The 26,915-nt window shown below is 41.6% G+C and overlaps 1 protein-coding gene across 1 annotated transcript; it reads right to left on the bottom strand.

The window, feature by feature from the left end:
* Nucleotides 1-333: 333 nt before the first annotated feature.
* On the bottom strand, nucleotides 334-4,576 carry LOC104670020 (thymosin beta-15A). The gene is made up of 3 exons (XM_010373174.2): nucleotides 4,426-4,576; nucleotides 1,679-1,795; nucleotides 334-770 (listed from the first exon to the last, which is right to left on the bottom strand). Exons 2-3 carry the CDS (start codon nucleotides 1,776-1,778, stop codon nucleotides 733-735), a joined length of 138 nt encoding a protein of 45 aa, XP_010371476.1. The 5' UTR covers nucleotides 1,779-1,795; nucleotides 4,426-4,576; the 3' UTR covers nucleotides 334-732.
* Nucleotides 4,577-26,915: the final 22,339 nt, after the last annotated feature.

Below are 26,915 nucleotides of genomic sequence, written 5' to 3'. Positions count from 1 at the left end.
AGAGAGCCCAGCTTGAATTCCAGCCCTTATTCACCTTGAGCAGATCACATCAGACCCTGTTTTCATTGCTTCATTCTGCAATAAGGAGATTAGTCCACATGACCTTTTCTCCCAAGGTTCTCTTAACTCTGTGATTCCAACTCTAAAGAAAAAGCACCTACCATCCCCAAGTCAGGACTCACTGGACCTGGACAGAATTGAGTATTTCCCCCAAGGAATAATCTGCTAAAAGTTTTCCTTCAACCATTTTGTTTGGCTGAAAGGGTAGCCTTGTGTACTTTTCATTCCTTAGACTACCTACCAGAATGAACCACAACAGTCACACAATAACTATTATATTTATTATTTTATTGCTACATTGGAAGTGAAAATAAACTATAAGAAGTTGCAAAAGGATGCAACTTCATGAAGATTACAAAACAATTGAGGCATCCATTGTAGAAGGTTAAAATTGGCTTATCCTGTATGAGATGCAAGGACTACACATACAAAAGTCATCAATGGCAAGATTATTGACAGCATCTGCCATTTGGAATTTACATACCAATGGGAAGTTTAAAAAGGAACTTAAGGAAACATTCACTACCCCGACCTCTTAGCCAGGGAATACAGTTGAGAAGAAATCAGAAGATGCCTGAAATCTTTACAAACACATAGGGTTACAAAAAAACAAACCTAAAACCAAGACTGTCAGACAATGTTGAAATCTGCTCTTTGGAGGAGATCCCCATTTTACGATGTTTGAACACACTCTTTCTCCTGCTGGATAGCTGGGGGGATAAAAGAAACAAAACATTACAAAAGAATTTTCCTAAGACTAAGTTCAGCTTCTTCCAAAAGAGCTCTTTGTAAATCATTGAAGGCTGCCATACATGCTTTAAATTTAGAATGCCAAGGCATTAACTACAAAACTCACAGTGGGGTGTGTGCATGCATGCGTGTGTATGTTAACCACCTGAACATTCATTAGAAACTACATCAACTGTAGGGTTTGTTTTTCCAAATGCTGTTGTCATATTTTTAGACTATTCAAGACAGAGGAGTAAGTGAAGCACTTTCTTCAGATTTATCTATCACTACACAGTTAGGAAATTAGACACTTTCAAATAATTTTAACTAATGTTGCAACTCTCAAATAAAAGTGACATTAACAAAAAGTGTCCCTCAGCCTTTGTGAATATGCTTAGAGTTTCTCCAGCAGGGTCTAACTCCAGAGGGCAAAACCGATCCCTTGAATCTGAGAGCTTTGAGTACACCAAGATCTAAATTTGTTGTCTCACCTTATCTTGTCATCAGATATAGAAAGCCAAAACTGCAGTCTACAGGGTTATTTAGGGATAATATTATGGACTCAAATTTCTAAATGCAGAAAAATGCCAAATACCCAAAAGTAGACAAAAACTAAGTGTTTTTTAGTGCTACATCCAATATCCCAAGACTGGTTTTAATGTGGTTTTAATACTTTTCTAACAAGAAACTAGTTTTTTATTCCCCTATCACTACTGGGCCCATGAGAACCAGAAGAAAACTATTTGATAGTTTTAACTGCTGTATTAAATACCATGGTACTCTAATTATTGCTTACTTTGCATCAAAACTTTACTAGAAGATAGGTTTATTTAGTGAACCTATTAACTTTCTCTATTGTTTGTTTCCATCAGAACCCTCCATGACTTACTTTCCTTTGAAGGAAGAGTATTTTTTTCTTCGGTATTAGTTTTCTTCAGTTTTGACCTGTCAAACTTCTCCACTTCCGACAAGTCTGGTTTATCACTCATCTTGACTAGAAGAAAGCCTGAAAAGAAAAAAACTTTTTTTAAAAATTATTATTATACTTTAAGTTCTAGGGTACATGTGCATAACGTGCAGGTTTGTTACATATGTATACTTGGGCCATGTTGGTGTGCTGCACCCATCAACTTGTCAGCACCCATCAACTCGTCATTTACATCAGGTATAACTCCCAATGCAATCCCTCCCCGCTCCCCCCTCCCCATGATAGGCCCCGGTGTGTGAGATGTTACCCTTCCTGAGTCCAAGTGATCTCATTGTTCAGTTCCCACCTATGAGTGAGAACATGCGGTATTTGGTTTTCTGTTCTTGCGATAGTTTGCTGAGAATGATGGTTTCCAGCTGCATCCATGTCCCTACAAAGGACACAAACTCATCCTTTTTTATGGCTGCATAGTATTCCATGGTGTATATGTGCCACATTTTCTTAATCCAGTCTGTCACTGATGGACATTTGGGTTGATTCCAAGTCTTTGCTATTGTGAATAGTGCCGCAATAAACATACGTGTGCATGTGTCTTTATAGCGACATGATTTATAATCCTTTGGGTATATACCCAGTAATGGGATGGCTGGGTCATATGGTACTTCTAGTTCTAGATCCTTGAGGAATTGCCATACTGTTTTCCATAATGGTTGAACTAGTTTACAATCCCACCAACAGTGTAAAAGTGTCCCTATTTCTCCACATCCTCTCCAGCACCTGTTGTTTCCTGACTTTTTAATGATTGCCATTCTGACTGGTGTGAGATGGTATCTCATTGTGGTTTTGATTTGTATTTCTCTGATGGCCACTGATGATGAGCATTTTTTCATGTGTCTGTTGGCTGTATGAATGTCTTCTTTTGAGAAATGTCTGTTCATATCCTTTGCCCACTTTTTGATGGGGTTGTTTGTTTTAGAAAAAAACATTTTTAAGAAAACGTACATGGCAGAACTATCTTCGGACTAAAGGGTCACAAGCAAAAAATTTCACATTTCATATCAGTGTATATTCTACCTGCCAGTGTATATTCTACCTGCTTATTTTCAACAGAAAAACAGCAGCACATCTTAGAAAATCCCAGCACTTTGGGAGGCCGAGGTGGGCGGATCACTGGAGGTCAGGAATTCAAGACCAGCCAGGCCAACATGGTGAAACCCCATCTCTACTAAAAATACAAAAATTAGCCAGGCATGGTGGCGTGCGCCTGTAATCCCAGTTACTCGGGAGGCTGAGGCAGGAGAATTGCTTGAACCTGGGAGACTGAGGTGGCAGTGAGCCGAGATTTCACCACTGCACTCCAGCCTGGGCAACAGAGCAAGTCTCTATTAAAGAAAAAAAAGTTATATTTTTGTTAAAATAATTTCAACTCTACATCATTAGCCCGTTTCTGATAGGCAGTAAATGCCACTACATTAGAACGTACTATAAACCAAGGTGCCCTAGAAACCCAGAGCCAATATGTTGGACTCTTAAAATCACAGCAAGAGTAAAACGGAGGTGATAGAAGCACAAGAGCAGATAGGGATAGAAGAAAAAGTAAAGACTGACTTTAAACAAGTAATTATTTTGTAACAGGAGATAGCACTATTTGAGCATCTTCACTTTTTATTAAATTACTTTTGGTTTTTGGCATTTTTCTTGAGATGGGGGGCAGCACACAAAACAGAGTGGCATAAGTTGTACTAATTTCTATTTTAAATCCCCAAAGACGATAGTACATTAAGGCACTACAATGCACGCCTCATAATAGCTCCTTGTGGCACTGGTTTGTAAACGTTGTAAGAAGAGACAGCTAACTAGGATCAGACCCATGACTTCAGCAGAATGGGATAAACCAAAGAGAAGTGAGTCTTCTTTCACCATGTTTTCTCTGCAAAGAGACAGGGAAGGAGATGAGACTCAGAAGTCCGTGGCTATGGACCTGACCAAATGCCTGGTGCTCTGTGAGCATCCAGAGTTTGTCCAAAAGAGACAATAGGGTATCCCAGAAATCGGAAGGCAGAGCTCTCATAAGCGAGCCCGGCCCCACCCTGGTGGAGTAAGATACTATGTCTAGTGCTTGGGGTAGAATGGAGAGGCTCCCAAGCAGTCAGAAGTGCCGAACATGCCTCCAATCCGTCGAGGTTACCCTAAGACCCTCCTCTGCCGAGCGATCAGACGCCAAGCTCCGAGCTGGGAAACTGGAACTAACAAATAAATAACAGCAGGGCCAGGCGCATAGGCCAGTCTTGCATACCTTTTCAAATAACTATTAGCGTTGTCTGGCGCCCAGCGTAACGGCCACGGGATGGGAGGGAACGAGGGCCCAGCCCCAGAGGGCCCATTCCGGGGGGCCCCCAAACTCCTCATCCTCAAAGCCTCCGACATGCAGCTACCGCGGACGGGTCGCTTTAAGGGTCCGCCCCCACCCCACATCCCTGGGTCCTGTCCCCAGGACCTGCACCCTGCAGGGCTGGGCTTCGCGCGCGGAAGGCGGCGCCCAGGGAAGGCAAAGGCGCAGACTCGCCAGGCCTGGCGGCGGCGCAGACGCAAAGCGCCAGTCCCAACCCCGGCCCCTCTGGCTCCCGAAGGCGTGGCATCCTCCGCCTCGCGACCCCGAGGCCTCCCTGTCCCCATGGTCTGGCTCCTGCGAGGCCACAGGTCCTCACCTGAAGGCTTGAAGACTCGTGGAAAGCTGTCCGCGGGGCTGAGACCCAGGCTCGCTCCGGACCAGGTTAGAGTTCCCGCGCAGAGGCCTGCAGCGCTAAGCACTGCAGCAGACCCCGCCCCAGACCTGTCTGATTGGCCCAGGGTTTCCGGACTCGTTTCCTTCCCCTCCTCCGCTTCAGCCTCCAGAGCCTGCCCACCGTCTCCTTTATGATCAGGGGCTTGGTGACATCAGAGCAGACCCCGCCTTCCCAGGCCCCACCTCCCAGGCCTCTCCCACTGCTTTAGTCCTGAGGGTCCACATTCCCTTAATCCTAAGTACCCTTACTCTTTCACAATAACAGAGACCTCTGCATTAAGCAGACACATCTTGCCCAGTGAGCTTAGAACATCTGGAACACTGAAGTCCAAGCCGAATGACCGGTATTTTGGCTCTCTGGGCTTTTTATAGCCACTGGGGCCTAAGGACGCTATGAAAACCTAACAGTAGGTTGGAAGTGGGGCTCGGTGTTGTCTGCTCTAATCCTTGGCCAGGTCGTGGAGTAGGGGTGCTCATGGTGAGGGTGGGTGGTTCAGGGCCATTCACCCCTACAGCTGGACATTTCTGTGACGGTAGTGCTCTCCTATGAAATGTAACAGTCACATTTGCAACTTTCTCGGCCACGGAACCCGATAGCAATCAGTTTATAATCACAGAACAACTGAAGCTATTCACCTTTATATCCCCAATCCCTAGCACTTTGGCCCACAAGACACATTGGTTGTGGAGATGTCTATAGATTGAAGTAGTAAATCTGTGACGGGGAGGAATTTTTGGACAATAGCACCACCCAGTGTCTATTGGAAGAGAAAATTGAGGATCCGGTATTTACTTGAAAGGACTAAGTGTTCAAGATCATTTTCTGGATGCTTATCCAGAACCTTACAGCATTAAGGTAAGGTGGAGGTAGAACTATGTCTTAAGCTTGCACCCCATGTATGGTGGTACAGATTTATATAGATCAGAAATCACTCTTTCCACAGGGATTTCTCAAGCCTTCCCCACCTCACTTCATTCCCTTTTCTTTGCTCTTGTAGCACGTTCTGTTAATTTGAAAATTGTGTATGCTTGTTGGAGAAACTTTTAAAACAGAAAAGCATACTCATTCAACAAATAATATTAATTGAGTACCTACAATGTCCCTGGCATCAAATATAATAAACACCAGTGTTTCCACTACTCAGATTTCAATGTTGTTAACATTTAGGTATATTTACTTTGTCTTTCTTTTAAGGAATGAAAACTTTACAGAAAAAAAATTGAGGTTTCCTTGACCTTCACTCCATTTCCATTCACCTTCCCTCTTCCCCAGGGGTAGTCCTATCCTGAATGTGATGTGTAACTTCCAGCGTATTTTTTTAACTTTTAAGTTCAGGGGTACGTGTGCAGGTTTGTTACGTAGCTAAACTATGTCATGGGTGTTCGTTCTACAGATTATTTCATCACCCAGATATTGAGCGTAGTACCCATTAGATATTTTTCCTGGTCCTCTCCATCCTCCCACCCTACACCCTCTGGCAGGTCCCAGTATGTGTTGTTCCCCTCTGTATCCATGTGTTCTCATCATTTAACTCCCACTTGCAAGTGAGAACATGTGATATTTGGTTTTCTGTTCCTGCATTAGTTTGCTAAGGATAATGGCCTCCAGCTCCATCCATGTCCCTGCAAAGGACATGATCTCTTTCTTTTCTATGGCTGCATAGTATTCCATGCTGTATATATACCACATTTTATTTATCCAGTCTATGATTGATGGGCATTTAGGTTGGTTCCATGTCTTTACTACTGTGAATAGTATTGCAATGAACATACCTGTGCATGTGTCTTTATAATTGAACAATTTCTATTCCGTCAGGTATATACACAGTAATGGGATTGGCAGGTCAAATGGTATTTCTGTCTTTAAGTCTTTGAGGAATCGCCACACTGTCTTCCACAATGGCTGAACTAATTTATACTCCCAGCAACAGTGTACAAGTATACATTTTTCTCCACAACCTTGACATCATCTGTTATTTTTTCACTTTTTAATTATAGCCATTCTGACTGGCATGAGATGGTATCTCCTTGTGGTTTTGATTTACAGTTCTCTAATGATCAGTGATGTTGAGCATTTTTTTAATATATGATTGTTGGTCACATGTATGTCTTCTCTTGAAAAGTGTCTGTTAACATCCTTTGCCCACTTTTTAATGGGGGTTTGTTTTTCTCTTGTATGTTTATTTAAGTTCCTTATAGATGCTGGATATTAGACTTTTATCAGATGCATAGTTTGCAAAAATTTATTTCCCATTTTGTAGGTTGTCTGTCTATTAATAGTTTCTTTTGTTGTGCAGAAGCTTTTGTTGCAATTGCTTTTGGCATCTTTGTCATGAAATATTTGCATGTGCCTACATCATAAATGATATTGCATAGGTTGTCTTCCAGGGTTTTTATAGCTTTGAGTTTTACATTTAAGTCTTTAATCCATCTTGAGTTAATTTTTGTATATGATGTAAGGAAAGAGTCCAGTTTTAATCTTCTGCATATGGCTAACCACTTATGGGAACACAATTTGTTGAATAGGGAACCTTTCCCCATTGCTTGTTTTTGTCAGGTTTGTCAAAGATCATATAATTGTAGGTATGTGGTCTTATTTGTGGCTTCTGTAGTCTGTTCCATTGGTCTGTGTGCCTGTTTTTGTGCCAGTACCATGTGGTTTTGGCTACTGTAGCCCTGTAGTATGGTTTGCCTCCAACTTTGTTCATTTTGCTTAGGATTGCCTCAGCTATTTTTTGGTTCCATGTGAATTCTAAAATATTTTTTCTAGTTCTGTGAAAAATGTCAATAATAGTTTAATAGGCATAGCATTGAATCTATTAATATAAATTGCTTTGGGCAGTATGACCATTTTAATGATATTGATGTTTCCTATCCATGAACGTGGAATGTCTTTCCATTTGTTTGTGTTGTCTGATTTATTTGAGCAGTTCTCCTTTTTATTTGTAGTTCTATTGTATTTTTTAAGAAAATTTTCACTTCCCTAGTTAGCTGTATTCCTAGGTGTTTTATTCTTTGTGTGGCAATTGTGAATGGGAGTCCATTTCTGATTTGGCTCTTGGCTTGACTGTTGTTGGTGTATAGGAATGCTAGTGATTTTTGCACATTGATTTTGTATCCTGAGACTTGACAAAAGTTGCCCATCAGCTTAAGAAGCTTTTGGGCTGAGACGATGGCGTTTTCTAGTTATAGGAGCATGTCATCTGCAAACAGGGATTATCAGGGGAAAACCCACCCCTGATATTCAACGTGGGTTATTTTCTATTTGCCTAAGCGTCAGCTGCTCTGAGAAATAAAGGGAAAGAGTACAAAAGAGAGAGATTTTAAAGTTGGGTGTCCGGGGGAGACATCACATGTTGGCAGGTTCTGTGATGCTCCCTGAGCCGTAAAACCAGCAAGATTTTATTAGCGATTTTCAAAAGGGGAGGGAGTGTATGCATAGTGTGTGGGTCAAGAGATCACATGCTTCACAAGATAATAAAATATCACAAAGCAAATGGAGGGAGGGCGAGATCACAGGACCACAGGACAGGGCGAAATTAAAATTGCTAATGAAGTTTTGTGTACGCATTGTCATTGATAACATCTTATCAGGAGACAGGGTTTGAGAGCAGACAACCAGTCTGACCAAAATTTATTAGGTGGGAATTTCCTCGTCCTAATAAGCCTGGGAGTGCTACAGGAGACCGGGGCTTGTTTCATTCCTTAGTCTTCAACCATAAAAGACAGCCACCCCCAAAGCAGCCATTTCGGAGGCCTACCCTCAGGGGCACATTCTGTTTCTCAGGGATGTTCCTTGCTGAGAAAAAGAATTGAGCGATATTTCTCCTATTTGCTTTTGAAAGAAGAGAAATATGGCTCTGTTCTGCCCAGCTCACCGGCAGTCAGAGTTTAAGGTTATCTCCCTTGTTCCCTGAACATTGCTGTTATCCTGTTCTTTTTTCAAGGTGCCCAAATTTCATATTGTTCAAACACACATGCTCTACAAACCATTTGTGCAGCTAACGCAATCATCACAGGGTCCTGAGGTGGCATACATCCTCCTCAGCTTACAAAGATGATGGGATTAAGATATTAAATTAAAGAAAGGCTTAGGAAATCACAAGGTTATTGATTGGGGAAGTGATAAGTGTCCATGAAATCTTCACAATTTGTGTTCAGAGATTGCAGTAAAGACAGGTGTAAGAAATTATAAAAGTATTAATTTGGGGAACTAATAAATGTCCAGGAAATCTTCACAATTTATGTTCTTCTGCCATGGCTTCAGCCAGTCCCTCCATTCGGGGTCCCTGACTCCCCGCAACAGGGATAGCTTTACTTCCTCTCTTCCTATTCGGATGCCCTTTATTTCTTTCTCTTGCCTGATTACCCTGGCCAGAACTTCCAATATTATGTTGGATAGGAGTAATGAGAGAGGGCATCCTTGTCTTGTTGCCGGTTTTCAAGGGAGATGCTTCCAGCTTTTACCCTTTCAGTATGATGCTGACTGTGGGTTTGTCATATATGGGTCTTATTATTTTGAGGTATGTTCCTTCAATACCTAGTTTATTGAGAGTTTTTAACACGAATGGATGTTGAATTTTATTGAAAGCCTTTTCTGCATCTATTGAGATAATCATGTGTTTTGTCTTTAGTTCTATTTCTGTTATTAATTGTACTTATTGATCTGCATATGTTGAACCAACCTTGCCTCCCAGGGATAAAGCCTACTTTATTGTGGTGGGTAAGCCTTTTGATGTACTGTTAGATTCGGTTTGCTGGTATTTTGTTGAAGATTTTTGCATTGATGTTTATCAAGGATATTGGCCTGAAGTTTTTGTTGTTGTTGTTGTATCTCTCCAAGGTTTTGATATCAGGATGATGCTGGCCTCATAGAATGAGTTAGGGCAGAGTCCCTCCCTCTCAATTTTTTGGAATAGTTTCAGTAAGAATGGTACCAGCTCTTCTTTGTACGTCTGGTAGAATTCAGCTGTGAATCCCCTGGTCCTGGGCTTTTTTCGGTTGCTAGGCTATTTATTACTGCCTGCATTTCAGAGTTCACTATTGGTCTGTTCAGGAATTCAATTTCTTCCTGGTTCAGTCTTGGGAGTGTATATGTGTCAGGAATTTATCCATGTCTTCTAGAGTTTCTAGTATACGTGCATACAGCTGTTCATAATATTCTCTGATAGTTGTTTGTATTTATTTGGGGCTCAGTGGTAATATCTCCCTTGCCGTTTCTGATTTTGTTTATTTGAATCATCTCTCTTTTCTTCCTCATTACTCTAGCTGGTGGCCTACTGATTTTATTAATTTTTTTCAAAAAACCAGCTCGTGGATTCATTGATCTTTTGAATGGCTTTCCATGTCTCTGTCTCCTTCAGTTCAGCTCTCATTTTGGTTATTTCTTGTCTTCTTTTAGCTTTGGGATTTGTTTGCTGTGGATTCTGTAGTTCTTTTGGTTGTGATGTTAGATTTTTAACTCAAGATCAATCTGTCTTTTTGATGTGGGCATTTGGTGCTATAAATTTCCCTCTTAACACACCTTAGCTGTGTCTGAGAGATTCTGGTATGTTATATCTTTGTTTTGATTACTTTCAAAGAACTTCTTGATTTCTGCCTTAGTTTCATTATTTACCCTAAAATATTCCAGGAGAAGTCTTTCATGGAATTGTAATACAACTACCATTTCCATGGAATTGTGACACAACTACCATGTCCATGGAATTGTGACACAACTACCATGTCCATGGAATTGTGACACAACTACCATGTCCATGGAATTGTGACACAACTACCATGTCCATGGAATTGTGACACAACTACCATGTCCATGGAATTGTAATACAATTACCATGTCCATGGAATTGTATGATTTTGAGTGAATTTCTTAGTCTTGATTTCTAAGTTGATTGAGCTGTGGTCCAGGAGATTGTTTGTTATAATTTCAGTTGTTTTGCATTTGCTGAGCAGTGTTTTACTTCCAATTGTGTGATCAAGTTTAGAGTATGTGCCATGTGGCAATGAGAAGAATGTACATTCTGTTGTTTTGCAGTGGAGAGTTCCATAGATGCATATCAGGCCCATTTGATCCAGTGCAGAATTCAGGTTCCAAATGTCTTTGTTAATTTTCTGCTTCGATGATCTGTCTAATATTGTCAGTGAGTGTCCCATTATTATTGTGTGGGAGTCTAAGTATCTTTGAAGGTCTCTAAGAGCTTGCTTTGGGTGCTCCTGTGTTGGGTGCATATATATTTAGGATAGCTAGATCTTCTTGTTGAATTGAACCCTTTACCATTATGTAATGCCCTTCTTTGTCTTTTATGATCTCTGTTGGTTTGAAGTCTGTTTTGTCAGAAACTAGGATTGCAACACCTGCTTTTTTCTGCTTTCCATTTGCTTGGTAGATTTGTTTCCATCCCTTTATGTTGAGTCTATTTCTGTCATTGCATGTGAGATGGGTGTCTTGAAGATAGCATATCAATGAGTCTTGGTTCTTTATCCAGCTTACCACTCTGTGTCTTTTAATTGGGCCATTTGGCCCATTTACATTTAAGGTTAGTATTTATCTATGTGGATTTGATCCTTTCATCATGATGTTAGCTGCAGACTTGGTTATGTGATTGCTTTATAGTATCACTGGGCTGTGTACTTCAGTGTGATGTTGTAGTGGCCAGTAACAGTCTTTCCTTTCCATATTTAAGGTTTCCTTCAGGAACTCTTGTAAGGCAGGTCTGGTGGTAACAAATTCCCTCAGCATTTGCTTGTCTGAAAGGGATCTTATTTCTCCTTTGCTCATGAAGCTTAGTTTGGCTGGATGTGAAATTCTGTGTTGGAATTTCTTTTCTTTAAGAAAGTTGAATATTGGCCCCTAATCTCTTCTGGCTTGTAGGGTTTCCACCGAGAGGTCTGCTATTAGTCTGATGTGCGTCCCTTTATAGGTGACCTAGCCTTTCTCTCCAGCTGCCTTTAACATTTTTTTTTTCCATTTCAACCTTGGAGAAGCTGCTGATTATGTGTGTTAGGGATGATCTTCTCATGGAGCATCTTACTGGGGTTGTCTGCATTTCCTGAATTTGAATGTTGGCCTCTTTAGTTAGGTTGGGGAAGTCCTCATGAAGGACATCCTGAAATATGTTTTCCAAGTTGATTCCATTCTTCCCATCTCTTTCAGGTACACCAAGCAGTCATAGATTCAGTCTCTTTACATAATCGCATATTTCTTGGTGGATTTTTCATTCATTTTCATTCTTTTTTATATACTGTTATCTGCTTGTTTTACTTCAGAAACTCAGCCCTCAGGTTCTGGGATTCTTTCCTCTGTTGGTCTATTCTGCAGTTAATACTTGTGATTGCATTTTGAAATTCTTGTAGTGTGTTTTGCAGCTCTATCAGGTCAGTTACATTCTCTATACTGGCTATTTTGTCTATCATCTCCTAAGATATTTTATCATGATTTCTAACTTCCTTGCATTTGGTTACAATGTATTTCTGTAGCTCAGTGAACTTCTTTCCTATACTTCTGTCATTTCAGCCATCTTAGCCTCAGCCTGGTTCCAAACCCTTGCATGAGAGGTGATGCAATCATTTGGAGGAGAGAAGGTACTCTGGCTTTTTGAGTTTTCAGCATTCTTGTACTGATTCTTTCTCATCTTTGTGGGCTTATCTACCTTCAACCTTTGAGGTTGCTGACCTTTGGATGGGTTTTTTTTTCTTTTATCCTATTTGATGACCTTGAGGATTTGATTGTGGTATAAGGTGGATTCAGTCATCTGACTTTGTTTCTGGAAGATTTTAGGGGGCCAACGTACAGCTCCCAACCCCTGGACTGCATGCTCTACCTCTGGGGACTTGTGCTGGGCCCCAGCTTTGTTCTCTGGCTCCTTGACATTTGGAATCTACTGTACTGGGGGGATCAAGGTGCAATAGCTGCAGCCAACTGCTAGTGGATGCAGAGGTGCCTGCCTCCCTGTGGGCATTCATTACAGCAGCAGAGGCAAAGCAGCTGTGGGGAGCAGGGAGCAGGGGGCTGCTGCTGGAGACTGTGTGGGCTGTTACAATGGAGGTAGTGTTGGCTTGGGGCAGAGTGCTGGCTAGCTCAGGTCTGGGTGCCTTTCCTGTGCCCCACAAGCAGGAGTGATTGCTTAGGGTATGGGCAGATCCCCTGATCACTATTTGTTGGTGAGGTGAGGCTTGCTGGCTCTCTTCCTGCCAAGGCTCCATCTCCAATGGTAGTCGGCAGGGTTTGGGGGCCTACTGCACTCTCACATGCTGGCAGGGCAAGTAAAGTAAAACCCATCCGTGCAGACAGGTGCCTGCAGAGTGATGTAGGGAGTTGCTGTGGGCTTGGGAGTAGCTGCACAATGGGCACTTAACATGCAGGCTGGTGCATGGCCATAGGAGCTGCAATACTGGAGCTCTCCACCAGTCAAGCATGATCCACCAGCACAGAAGCTATGGTGTGGGCCCCTAGGGCATGCAAGACTGCCCTGTAAGCAGGTGTGGCCAGGCTGGGGCCCTGGGAGAGGAGAGCAGACCAAGGAGTGCTCAGGTCTGACCAGCCCTGTCTGATGTGCAAGACTGCCCTGCACACATCAGGTCAGACAGTTCCCATAGTGCTAAAGTCTCTTATGGGAGCATGTTGAGCTTGAAGGGGTGGCCATGCTTGGCCATGCTCTGCTACAGATGGTCCTGCGCCAGAACCTCTGGGCTCCACATCAGCTTGCTTGCTGCTTCACTACTTTACTTGTCTCCTGGGGGCTCCACTCCAGAGAAATGTGAGTCAGCAGTAGCTCAGTGCAGTTAGCCCAGGATAGAGTTTCTGTGCTGTAAGCTCAAGCCAGGGGTTCCCTGTCTGGTGACAAGCAGTGGATGGTATGTGGGACCCGTGAGAGACAAACTGGCCTCCTCTCCTTGGGTTAAGTGTAGCTTGTTGGAGGTGTAGATAAGACACTTAGGGTCTCTGCTTCTTTGTTAGTCCGAAGTTAGCAAGGACGGTTTCACTGCCGAAGCAAAGGCAGAGAGGCTTTCACTTGCCCCTGGGGACTCTGTCCAGGAAGTTACTGAGTTGCTACTGGCTCAATAGCTCTGGCAGGGGGTAGTTGGAGTCCCAGGCCTGGAAGACCTGTCTGGTGAGGAAGGTATGGGAATGAGCACCCATGTAACAGTCTAGCCACTTTTCTACAGGGATGCTGTGGTATGCTGGGGGTCCACTCCAGTCCCTAGTCACCTCAGATGTTCTAGTACCTGGAGGTATCACCAGTGAAGGCTGTGAAACAGCAAAGATGGCAGCCTGCCCCTCCCTCTGGGAGCTCCATCCCAAGGAGGTATGGGCCTGTTGCCAGCCCGAATACAACTGTTGGAGGTGGCTAAAGACCTCCGTAGGGAGGTCTCACCCAGTCAGGGGGAATGTGATTGGGGACCTGCTTTAAAAAGTAGTCTGGCCACGTTCTCATAGAGCAGCTGTGCTGTGCTGAGGATCTGCTTCAGCCCCTGGTCACCTTGGACACTCCAAAGCCTTAAGGCTGGAACTACTAAGTTACCCAAACAGCAAAGATGGTGGCCCACCCCTCTCCCTGGGAGCTCCATCCCATGGAGGCCTGAAACTTCAGAGACACACCAATGGGTATAGCTAGAGACCGTGGTTGGGAGGCCCCACCCAGTGATGAGAAAGGGGATTGGGCGCCCACTTAAAAAAGCAGTCTGGCCATGTTTTCATAAGGCAGCTGTACTGTGCTGGGGTACCGCTTCTGGCCCTGGTCAATTTGGGCTCTCTAAAGCCTGAAGGCTGCAATGGCTAAGTCATCCGAACAACAAAGATGGTGGCCTGCCCTTTCTCTGGGAGATCTGTCGCAGGGAGTTTTCAAATCTCTGTCACCCACAGAACACCAGCAGGGGTGGCTGGAGGTCCCAGTTGGGAGGTCCCTCCCAGTGAGGAGGAACAGGATCAGGACCCACTTAGAGAAGCAGTCTGGCCACGTTTTGGTAGAGCATCTGTGCTGTGCTAAGGGATCCCTTCTGCCCCAGTTGGTTTGGACTTTCCAAAGCCTGAAGGCTGGAAGGGCTAAGTCACCCAAACAGCAAACATGGCGGCCTGCCCCTCCCCCTTGGAGCTCTGTCCCAGGTCGGTGCAACACTGCTACTGGTGGCTAGCTGGAATTCCAGACCAGTAGGTCTTATCCTGTGCGGTGTTGTGGAAGTGGGGCCCGTAGACTATGGCTGCTTGGCCCCCTGGATTCAGCCTCTTTCCTAGGGGTATATACAGGGGTCTAACCTCCTGCTTTGCTAGAGTTGCAGCTACTTTTGCCGGAATGCCCAGATAGCCAGAGTATATAAAGTTCCTGGTTCTCCACACACACGTGCTGTCCTGCCGGGACTCCAGATAGCTCTGTGTGTGAGACTGAAGGCCCTGATGGAGTGGGCCCATGAGTGGATCTCCTGACCTGTGGGTTGCAAAAATCCATGGGAGAAGCATGGGTTCCCAGGACCACACATTCACTCACCACTTCTCTTGCCGGGGAGCTTCCCTTGGCTTTGTGTTGCTCCTGGGTGTGCTGTCGTCCTACCTTGCTTTTCTCCGTTCTCCACGGGACAAGTTATTTCCTTGATTAATCCCAATGTGAGAACCTGGATGTTTCCGTTGAAGGTACTATGTCTACTCTCCCCTTCCATTCCACTTCATGAGAGCTGCACACACTAGCTGCTTCTAGTCAGCCATCTTGGCCCTCTGGCCTATTTTTCTGTCATTACAGATTAATGTGATTTCTGAGCACAATGAAGGAGCAAAATGAAGCCTTATCTGAACCAGTGATCCAAGTCTAAGACCACACCCCCCACATCCCTTGGGGTTGACAGGAAGCTCCAGATACCCACCTCTCCATAGCCCAAACCTCAAAATCCTCCCAACCTGATCTCCCTTGAATCTATTATAACTCACCTAATGATAACATTTATCTCCATTTGTGCCAGTCACCACGAGTATCCCAAGACACCTCTCAACTGCTACATTCTAACCTCCATAAGGTTGTGTCCACATCCCCTCTTTAGGTCACTCTCTCACCCCTCCCCTACTAATAAAACACAATACACCCATGATAATTCCTCCATAGTCTAAGCCTCTTCTCTGAATGCCCCCTCTCCTGAGGACTCTGGATCCCCTGAAGCCCACTCACAAGGAGCAGATGATTTTTCTCTCCTACAGCCACTGTACCACAGATCCTAAAAGTTGTGTAAGTGACTTTACTGCTTCTCATTGCTGCCTTTAGATAGCAATCCCTCTCCTACCTCCCTAAAAACTTCCAGCTTTTGACAGCTAGTGTCACCAACTAGCTCTTACTGCTGTTGTCAGGAATATTCTCCCCTCATTTCTCAGACATTTTGTCTCTGAGAACATGGTCATTCTCAGTGGTAGTTGTCCTATCTTAATTCTTAGTGAGTTCAATATCGATCATTCTAAAGCTAGACATGGTGGCGCTCACTATAGTCCTACCTACCCAGAAGACTAAGTTGGGAAGTTTGCCCAGGAGTTTGAGCCAGCCTGGGCAACCTAGCAAAACCCCCATCTCAAAAAAAAAAAAAAAAAAATCATTCTAATAATCTGACAAACTAGCCCCTTCTGTTCCTTGAGCATTTCTCCTGCATGACATTGTCCTCAACTCCACCTCAGTTACTCACTCATGTACTCACTCATGTAGCCATACCCTAGCCCTTGTCACTATAATTTTGGGAACCCCTCTGTAATCTCAATTTCAAACATCCCTATTTCCGACCATACACTCCTCCCTTTTTAGCCCACTCACTTTGGACCCTATTTTCTTTCATCCTCACCAGAATCTCCAATCCATTGACCTTATCAGATTTTTACTGTCTCTTCTTCCCTTTATTGTCTTCTCTTTTCTCCTTTCCTAGCTCAGATGTCATGCTCAATTTACAACCACTCCTCTACATAATACCCTCCAGTATCCTGCCCCTCTCTCACTTTGTGTTGCTTGGCAAAATCACAACCCCTGGCTAAATCCAGCTATGTCCCCATGAGCCTACACCCACACAACTAAAGCTGGCTAGGGGAAAATTCACAACCACATGACAACTCTCAGTTTAACTTCATGACCATGAACTTCAACCAGACTTTAATGCTGCTAGGCAATCATGCTACAGGTCTCCTGTCCCTTAATTTTCTGACTTTTCCAAGTTATTATTTTGTAACTTCTTTCTCCTCAAACTCCCAACACTATCTCCATATCCTAACTAACTCTTCCACTGCTTCCTATTTCAATAGAAAATTGAAGCCATCAGAAGAAAACTTCTACAGACTCCTACCACCACATCACTTCACCTACCTGCACCCACATCCGTATACATGGTCTTCCTGTTGATATCATACACGATTATTATGGGCTGAATTGTACCCCTCCAAAATTCATATGTTGGAGTCCTAACCCCCAGTACCTCATAATGTAACATAATTACCTCTTAAGTCAAAGCGAGGTCGTTAAGGTGGGTCCTAACCCAATACTATTGGTGCCTTTATAAGAAGAGATAAGGACACAGATAACACAGACTGAGGGCTGACCATGTGAAGATACAGGGAGATGATGGCCATCTGCAAGCAAAGGAGAGAAGCCTCTGAAGAAACCAACCCTGTGAGACAATAAATGTGTGTTGTTTAAGCCACCCAATGTGTAGTATTTTGTTATAGCAATCTTAGCAAGTTAATATAATGATATTTCCAGACTGCCCTCTAAAGCTAGCCCCTCTCCTTTCCCGCTAGATATCTTCTCACATCAACTGAATGATATCACTACCTTCTTTCTCTCCCTTATCTCCAGCATTATCAATGTTGTGTTTTCTATTGGGTCATTTCAATCAGTCAATCAGGATTAAATTATACTGTTATTTCTCATCTTTATTATATAACACACACAAATATATATATAATCTTGGCTCCACTTCCCCACCTGCCATCACACAATTCCCTTGCTCCCCTTTGATGCAAATCTCTTTTACAGACACATATGAAATATGTTTCTATACATAATATAAGACATCACTTGAACCAGTGTTCCTGTCTAAGACTATACTCCCCTAGGCCTTCTACCTATATCAGTTTGGGGCCAAGAGGGAGCCCCAGATGACCATACTTTTCTATCTCCCACTAGCTCTGCCTGTTCTGTTCCTCACTCACTCTGCCCCAGCTGTAGCCTCCCTGCTGTTCCTCAAACAAGCCATACTCACTATTGTCTTAGAGCCTTTGCAATGTCTGTTTCATCTATCAGGAAAGTTCTTCCCCCAGGTAACTAGTTTGACTACTCTCTCATCCCCTTGTAAAAGTGGTCTCTATTCAGTATTCCCAATTTTTCTCCTCTCATTCTCTCTTGGGCACGTTCTAATCAGGGGTCCACCTCCACAAATCTGTTGAAATTGCTCCTGTCATGGTCATGATCATGGCCATGAATGACTTCATGTTGTTCAATCCAACGATCAATTCTTAGTCCTCACCTTACTTAACCTATCAGCAGCATTGGGCACTGCTAACGAGTCACTCCTCTTTGGTTCACTTTCTTCCTGTGGCTCCCAGTTCAACACATTCTCTGATCTCACTGGGTGCTCCTTCTCAGTTTCCTTTACTGGCTTCTCCTCTTCTTCCAAACCTCTTAAAATGAGAATGCCCCAGGGCTCCATCCCTGTTCTTTGCATTTCTATGTGCACTCCCTTGGTGATCTCTTCCAGTCCAATAGCTAATATAAAATATTTCTAGGTTAGCTTCCAAATTCATGTTTGCAGGCCAGATCTTCATCTTAAACTCCTGTCTGATACATACAACTGCCTACTCAGCACCTCCACTCAATGTCTAATGGACATTTCAAACTCAAAATGTCATAGGCAGAATTAATCTGCTCTATAAAACCTATTGTTCCTACTGCCTTCCTCACTTCAATTGATGGCAACTCCATCTGTTCATCTGCTTGAGCCAAAAACCTTGACATCACCTTCAATTTCTTTCTTTCTCTCCCACTACACATCCAATCCATCAGGAAATCATTTTTGCTCTACTTCAAAATGCATCCAAAATCCAACCACTTCTCACCATCTCCATTGGTACATGTAAGGTCAAATCTACCATCATATCTCTTCTGGATAACTGCAACAGCTTTCTAACATGTCTCTCTGCTTCCACTCTCATTCCCCTATGGTGGTACATTCTCAATGCAAAAATTAAAGTGATAATTTTAAAATATAAATCAAATCATGGCATTTCTCTGCTCAAAATCCTGCAAAGACAGCGTATTCCACTTGCAGTCAGAGTCAAAGTCCCTGCAGAAGCCTGACATTTTCTGGTTCTCCATTATATCTCTGACCTCTCATCTGCTCTCCTCATTCTGCCACAGCTGTGACCTTCTTGCTATCCTTCAAACAGCCTGGGCTCACTCTTGCCATAAGACCATGGCAATGTCTATTCTGCCAGGAAGGAGTGCTGTTTTCCAATAGAGCCACTCATTTAAATTCTCTCACATTTTTCAAGGCTCAAATCTCACTATATCAATGAGACCTACCTGAACCATCCTACTTAATGCTGCAAACTGCCCACCCTGTTTTCTCTACCCCCCTTACCATCCTCTGTTTTTGCTTCATCACCATCTAACACACTATATAATTTATTTACTTATTATGCTAATTATCTTATTTCAGTCTTCCCCCATTGAAATGTAAAGTCTACAAGGGAAGAGATCTCTGCTTTCTTCAGTGATCCCAAGTACCTAGAATTGTGCCTACAATAAATATTTGTTAAATGAATCATTTTCTGGTGATTTTTGCATTATGACAAGTTAGATCATATCTGTGTGTAATCTACGATTTGTTTTTTTCACCCAACATTATGAATTTTTACCTAATATTATGCATCTCTAAACATTTTACCTGTGTTTATACTGTAACCAATAGAGGTGCATTTAAATGATATATTACATTCCATTATATGAATATTCCATAGCTAACTAATGCATTTCCATCCTCCTGGACATTTAAGTTGCTTCCATTTTTTCTGTTACAAGCAATACAGCAGTTAATGTTCTTGCAATAGCCTCCTCTTAGTCTATAAATGTCACCTAGAATTGAAATTGCTAGATGACATAGTACATGCATCTTCAACCGACTACACACTGCCAAATAAGTTTCCACAGTAATTGCATCAATTTACATTCATACCAGCAGTGTATGTGTCCCATTTTCCCCATATTCTTGCCAATATTTAGTATTTTCAGACTTCTTTAGCCAACCAAATGGGTGAAAGTGAGTATCTCCCTAGTGTATGTCCCAGATTATTTCATAAGAATGAGCATCTTTTTTAAATTATACTTTAAGTTCTGGGATACATGTGCAGAATGTGCAGATTTGTTACACAGGTATACATTTTCCATGGTGGTTTGCTGCATCCATCAACCCATCATCTACATTAGCTATTTCTCCTAATGCTATCCCTCCCCTAGTCTCCCACCCACCGACAGGCCCCGGTGTGTGATGTTCCCCTCCCTGTGTCAATGTGTTCTCATTGTTCAACTCCCACTTATGAGTGAGAACATGCAGTGTTTGGTTTCTGTTCCTGTGTTAGTTTGCTGAGAATGATGGTTTCCAGCTTCATCCATGTCCCTGAAAAGGACATGAACGAGTATGAGCATCTTTGTATAGGTTTCCTGGTTATATACATTTCCTCTTCTGTGAAGTATGTTTTCAGGTCATTTGCCTGTTTTTCCTATAAGTTGTTTGTTTTTTAAGTATTGCTTCTTAGGGGTTCTTCACATATTCTGTATCTAATTGTTGATCAGCAATATGTTTTGCAATAAGTTTCTCTAAATCTGTTGCTGATCTTCTTTTTCGAATCCATGTTATGTTCATTTACAACAAATGTAACTGGAATAGAACTGTTTGAGGAAAAACATGACTTTTGGTATGTATGCAACTCTGCTGGTGAGAGCCATATATAAGAAAGTATCCTGTTAGGCAGATTTTCAAAATGTTTTATTTAAGTACAATATACATACATACATATCTTATGTGTATATCTTGATAAATGTTCACAAAGTAAAGACACCCATGTAACCAGCTCCCAGATCAAGACACAGTACATTACCAACCTCCCCCACCCCACCACAAGCTTCTTTTGTGCCCCTTTCCAGTCACTATGCCCAAGGATGATAACGATTAGTTTTGCCTCTTTTCCGCTTTAAATAAATGGGATCTTTCAGTATATACTCCTCTGTGTCTGGCTTCTTTTGCTCAACATTAGGTTTATGAGATTCATCCATGTTGTCATGAGTTTGTAGTTGTAGTTAGTTTATTCTCCATTATGTGCTACATTTTAATGTATACCACAATTCATTTATTCATTCTACTGTTGGTGGACACTTGTTTTTTTCAGTTTGGGACTATTACAAATAATGTGGTTATGAGCATATTCGTAATATCTTTAGTGAATATACATATGCATTTTTCTTGGGTATATACCAAGAAACGGAGTTTCTGGTCATAAGGAATGCATAGGTTCAGCTTCAGTAGATAGAGCAAACTAGTTTTCCAAAAAGCTTGTACCAATGATTGCTCGTCTTTTAACACTGATGTTATTTCTCATGTCTTTTATTATACAATGTTTGTGGAATCAAATATATCGATATTTTCCTTTAAAACTTATGTTTTGGGATTTTGTTTAGGAAATTCTCTACTCTGGGGACATGTTTTTTTTATTGGTTTTAAGATTTTGGTTGTGTATTTTGGTCTTTTATACATCTAGACTTTATTTTGTATAAGGCATGGATCTAGATTTTTCTTCGAGAAGGGAAACAACTGTCCCAATCACATTTATTAAATTATTCATCCTTTTTTCATTCCTTTGCAATGTCACTTCTTTCATATAGCAATTTACTGTATGTGCCTTTTTCAATTCTGTAATCAATGTTTCAAATTCCACAAAAAAATTGGCCCATTAATATTTTTATTGGAATAATATTGGATTTATGGATTAATTTGAGAAGAATTACCAATTTGCTGACTTAAAGTCTCCCCACATACAAATGGAGTATTGTTGGGAAAGACAACCCATCATGGTCCCTAAGCATTCATGCATGTTCTTTCTGAGTAGGCCAAAAATGTAAGGCACTGATGACTCTTCACCTTGGCCATTCTCAGGGCCATATTTGCAGTGAGAAACCCTGAACGATGAGGAAACATCACAAAGAGCCGGCTTATTTCCATTTTCTATAAAAGCAGTGGATCCTCCAAATGTATTGTTTCTTTCCTGTAATGCAATCCACTGTGCAGCCATCCATCATTGGTCCTTTGCATTGCCCTTGTGGGATCTGGGGGGCATTGGGTACAAACACAAGCCAACAGGAAGTTCTAGCTACTGCTTTTTCTGAGTAATAAAGTCCTTTGCCTCTCACCCAAGATTCTCATGTCTTCTGACAGAATATATGAAACTGTGTGTGTCGTGTCAGGCTAATTTTAAGTTTGTAAATAGGGTCAAATTCTAGACCTTTGGTAGTTCCTGACAAGTATATTCCTCCACTTTCTGATTTTTATTAAATTTCCTTTAGTACAATCTCATACTTTTCTGCATAATGGTTTATACATCTTTGTTAGCTATCTTCCTAGCTGCCTGATAGATTTTGGGAATATCATGAGTAGGTTATTTTTCCTATTGCATTTTCTAATTGATTGCTGAATTCCACAGGCTTATACATGTCATTAGTATAGCTTCTCACATGGAATAATGTACTGTTTCCCTTAATAGAATGTTGGCTTCTCTTGAGAGCAGAAACCATGCTTTATTCATGTCTATATTCTCCTAATGAAACATTTAATTCAACTAATATTTATTGAGCATTGTTATGATTTAAATATGGTTTGTGCCCACCAAAACTCATATTGAGACTTGGTCCCCAGTGTAACAGTGTTGAGAGGGGGTGGAACCTTTAACAGCCTTCTGGGTCATTAGAGATTCACTCTCATGAAGGGATTAAGCAGTCTGGTGGGAGTGAGTCAGTTCTTACTCTTTGTGGGACTGGATTGGTTATGCAAGTGCAAGTTGTTGCAAAGCGAGGTTGCCTCTTGTGTTTTGTGTTTTACTCTCTTTGCCGGGACCTGGTTTCCCTTCCATTTCTCTGCCATGTTTTGCCACAGTACAAGGCCCTCATCAGAAGCTACCAGATGCAGCTGCCCAATCTTAAACTTCCCAGCCTGCAGAACCATGAGCTAAATAAACCTCTTTTGATTGTAAATGGCCCAGTTTCAGGTATTCACTTACAGCAACACAAAATGGACTAAGACAAGCATCTACTATGTATCAGATGCTAAATAAAAAGAGGTATACAATCATAAATAAAGTGGCTGCTCTCAAGAAATTTATAAAATGTGAAGAAGACAGAGCTGCAAAATATTTCTGTTAAGAAAGTCAGATTGGCCAGGTGCAGTGGCTCACGCCTGTAATCCCAACACTTCGTGAGGCCGAGGCTGATGGATCACCTGAGGTCAGGAGTTCAAGAACAGCCTGGCCAACATAGGAAAACCTCGTCTTTACTAAAAATACAAAAACTAGCCAGGCATGGTGGTGCACACCTGTAGTCCCAGCTACTCGGAGGCTGAGGTGGGAGAATCGCGTGAACCCAGGGGAGGTGAGATCACACCACTGCACTCCAGCATGGGTAACACAGTGAGGCTCCGTCAAAAGAAAAAAAAAAAAAAAAGAAAAAGAAAAAAAGAAAGTAACGTTATGTATCATAACAAAGGTATGAACAAAGTGCTGTGGGAATAGGGGCAGTTCATCGTGACTTGGAAGATTCTAGAAGTCTTCAAACAATAAGTAGTGTTTGAGTTGAGCCTCAGACAGTGATCTAGACTGGTGCAGATGGAGAGCTAGGGAAGGGAGGTAACTTCTGATACCATACCTGGCATTCAGAGTCTTCCACAATATAGTCCCAAACTATCTTCCCAAACCTAGCTGCTATGTCCTCCAGGAAATAAAAGTTAGTCTTTCATGCCAAATTCATCCATCAATCGTATTCTAAACTCAAAATCTTTGAGTTCCCACCTTACTGTTTTGCACTGTAGCACAATGACTAAGAGCAAAGTATCTAGAGCCAGAGGAATGTGGATTCTGGTCCAGATTCTACAACTTACTGGCTATGAAGTGTTGGGCAAGTAAAGCTAGAAACGGTGCTTATCTTATAGGACTGTGTGATCAATCAGGTAATTCTTGTAAAACTGGCATGGTACCTGGTGCAGAGTACAATACTATGAAGGCTACCTCTACTTTATCCATCCCTCTGATCTCAGGTCAATTAAAACATACTTACTGTATATCCACTATGTGCAATAGATTGTATTAAGTATCATGAAGAACAAAGATGAGTAAGACCCTATTTCTGCCCAGCGACATGTCAGGTGGAGAATTAAAAGTATGCACACAAATAGGCCGGGTGCAGTGGCTCACGCTTGCAATCCCAGCACTTTGGGAGGCTGAGGCAGGAGGATCACTTGAGGTCAGGAGTTGGAGACAAGCCTGGCCAACATGGCAAAACCACGTCTCTACTAAGAATACAAAATTTGCTAGGCGTGGTGGCCTGCGCCTGTATTCCCAGCTACTCAGGAGGCTGAGGCAGGAGAATTATTTTAACCCAGGAGGTGGAGTTTGCAGTGAGCTGAGATAGTGCCACTGCACTCCAGCCTGGGCAACAGAGTGAGACTCTGTCTCAAAAAAAAAAGTATATATATATATGTATACAAATAATCATGAGGCAAGGCAAATCAAAAGAACTGGATTCTTCTAGCTCTGGCCCTTGATAGCATGAAAAAGTCAGACCACATGATCATCAAGACCACTTCTAAGTCTAATAATTCTATGACATCTATGATTTTAAATGTTACCTCAAGGTTAATAAGTACCAGGGGAAAGTGAAAAAGAGGGAAATCTGATTCTACCTAAGGGAGTCCAAGAAGCCTGCATAGAGGAAAGGACATTTGAATTGGGCCTTTAAAAATGGATAGCATTTGTTGAAGGAAGAAATGGGGGCAATGGAATTACAGGAAGAGGGGAAAAGAACAAAGAGAAATGTAGGGCACACTTGGGAAACATCCAGTAGTCTTATGTGGTTGGGACATCAAGATTCATAATATTTAAGTAGAGGAAAATCAGGTGAAAAAAGTAGGCTGGTGTCAGATTACGGAGGACCTTGGATGTCATGCCAAGTGGTTTGGATTTTATCTTGTAAGCTATTCACATTGGACGGTGACAAGAAAATCCATTGAAAAGAGTTGTGGTAGTTGTTCAGGTATAAAATAAGAAGAGACTGAACTAAGGCTGTGGGTCTAATAATTGAAAATTAAGGACAGAAGTCTTTTGGCGGTTTTTCATATACTACTCTGTGTATATTGTTGAATGATTTTTAATCAAACATGTTTGGAGGGCAGGACCCATTCATTCATTCATTCTACAAATATCTATTGAGCATTTAGTATGTGCATGACAGTCTGGGCACTGGAAATAGAGTGATGAGTGAGAGAGTCAAGTTCCCTATATGTTAGTACCCTTTGTGCTGAAAGTACCAGAAAATGATGATACCATTGGAAATGGGAAGGCTAGGGACACATTGGTAGGGAGAATAAAGAGTTTAATCTTGACATATTTGGAATGCCTATATGTCAGTGAAAATATCAAGTAGGCAGTTAGATACAGATATCTTGAGCTTTTATCTACTCTATCTCAGAGCTGACCTTTTTTGTCAACTCCATCTCCATTATCATAATACTTTTTTTTAAAGTTTGCTGTTTACTTTTTGAAAACCTAAGGAATTAGTGGCATCTTTATAGATAATAATGTAGTTCGTTATGTTAATATATGTTATACTGAATATGTCAACATGAGGCTTCAACACATATAAATTGATTTCTTAACAGATATATATTTTTTCTCTTAAAATAGAAGGACATTGTATGTAAGAAACTCATTATAATCCCATTTATGATAATCTGCTTTACTGCTAGTAATTGTTTTTAAAAAGTAAGGAACAAATAAAAATCCCAAAAAAGATATATTGAACACTATGAAGGATATTATGAAACTTGGAGAAACATTAAAATTAGAATTTCAACCATTATTTCAACCATTATTTTTGTTTACATTAAAACTCAACAGTTGGCGGGGCGTGGTAGCCCACGCCTGCAATCTCAGCACTTTGGGAGGCTGAGGCTGGCAGATCACGAGGTCAGGAGTTCAAGACCAGCCTGGCCATCATAGTGAAACCCCGTCTCTACTAAAAATACAAAAATTAGCTGGGTATGGTGGTGCCTGCCTGTAGTCCCAGCTATTCAGGAGGCTGATGCAGGAAAATCACTTGAACCCAGGAGGTGGAGGTTGCAGTGAGCCGAGATTGCGTCACCATACTCCAACTTGGGCAACAGAGTGAGACTTCGTCTCAAAAACAAACAAACAAAGAAACAAAAAAAAGCTCAACAGTTAAGTTTTGCTGAAATTAAAATCTCAACAGTAATTTTGTGAAAAGAAAATCTCAGCACCTATTTCTGTACTTATTGATAAGAATAGTTAAGAAACTCTTGAGGAATAAGAATGAAGTGCTTCCCTATCAGATATCAAGACATTTATTATTATTACTGCTACAGGTAATAAGGCAATGCTGTACTGGCACAACGTTAGATAAATAAACTGGTGGAATAGAACAGACAGGTCAGAAATAGTCCCAATAATATATGAACACTTGGTATTTGATAGGGTTGGCATTGTAACTGAATGGGAGAAGGAAAGACTTTTTAACAAATGATATTAGGGCATTGGATATTCATAAGGAAAAAAAGTTAGACCTCTATTCTCATACTCTACATGAAAATTAATTCCAAGTATATTAAAAACCTAAATGTGAAAGTCAAAACCATAAAAATTGTAAATGTTATAGTATAAAGGAATATTTCTTGATATTTTAGTATAGAAAGATTCCTTTGAAAAGACACAAAAAGCACTTACTGTAAAAAAGGATTGATAACTTCGATATCTATCTTATAATTAGAACTTATATTTATCAAAAGAAATCATTAAAATGGAAAAGTAAGTGACAAGGTGGGGAGAGATGTATGGAACACATATAAAGGAGAAAGAACTAAAATTAAAACAACTTCTACAAATTAATTTGAAAAAGTCATACAACTCAACAGGAGAAAATGACAAATGTCTAGAATAAATGCTGCACAAAAGAGGAAATCCTAATGTTCGATAGGCATGTGAAAAGATGCTCAACATTATTAGTCATCAGGAAAATCAAATTATGAGATGCCATTTATACCAACTAGATAGGCAAAAATTAAGAAGTCTGATAATACCAAGTGTTGGCCAGCAGGTGGAGCAATGGGAACTGTTAAACCTGGCTAGTAAGGGTG

Source organism: Rhinopithecus roxellana, chromosome 7, assembly GCF_007565055.1.
Source record: "Rhinopithecus roxellana isolate Shanxi Qingling chromosome 7, ASM756505v1, whole genome shotgun sequence".
Classification (NCBI taxonomy): domain Eukaryota; kingdom Metazoa; phylum Chordata; class Mammalia; order Primates; family Cercopithecidae; genus Rhinopithecus; species Rhinopithecus roxellana.
This window is presented reverse-complemented; position numbering and strand designations above follow the sequence as displayed.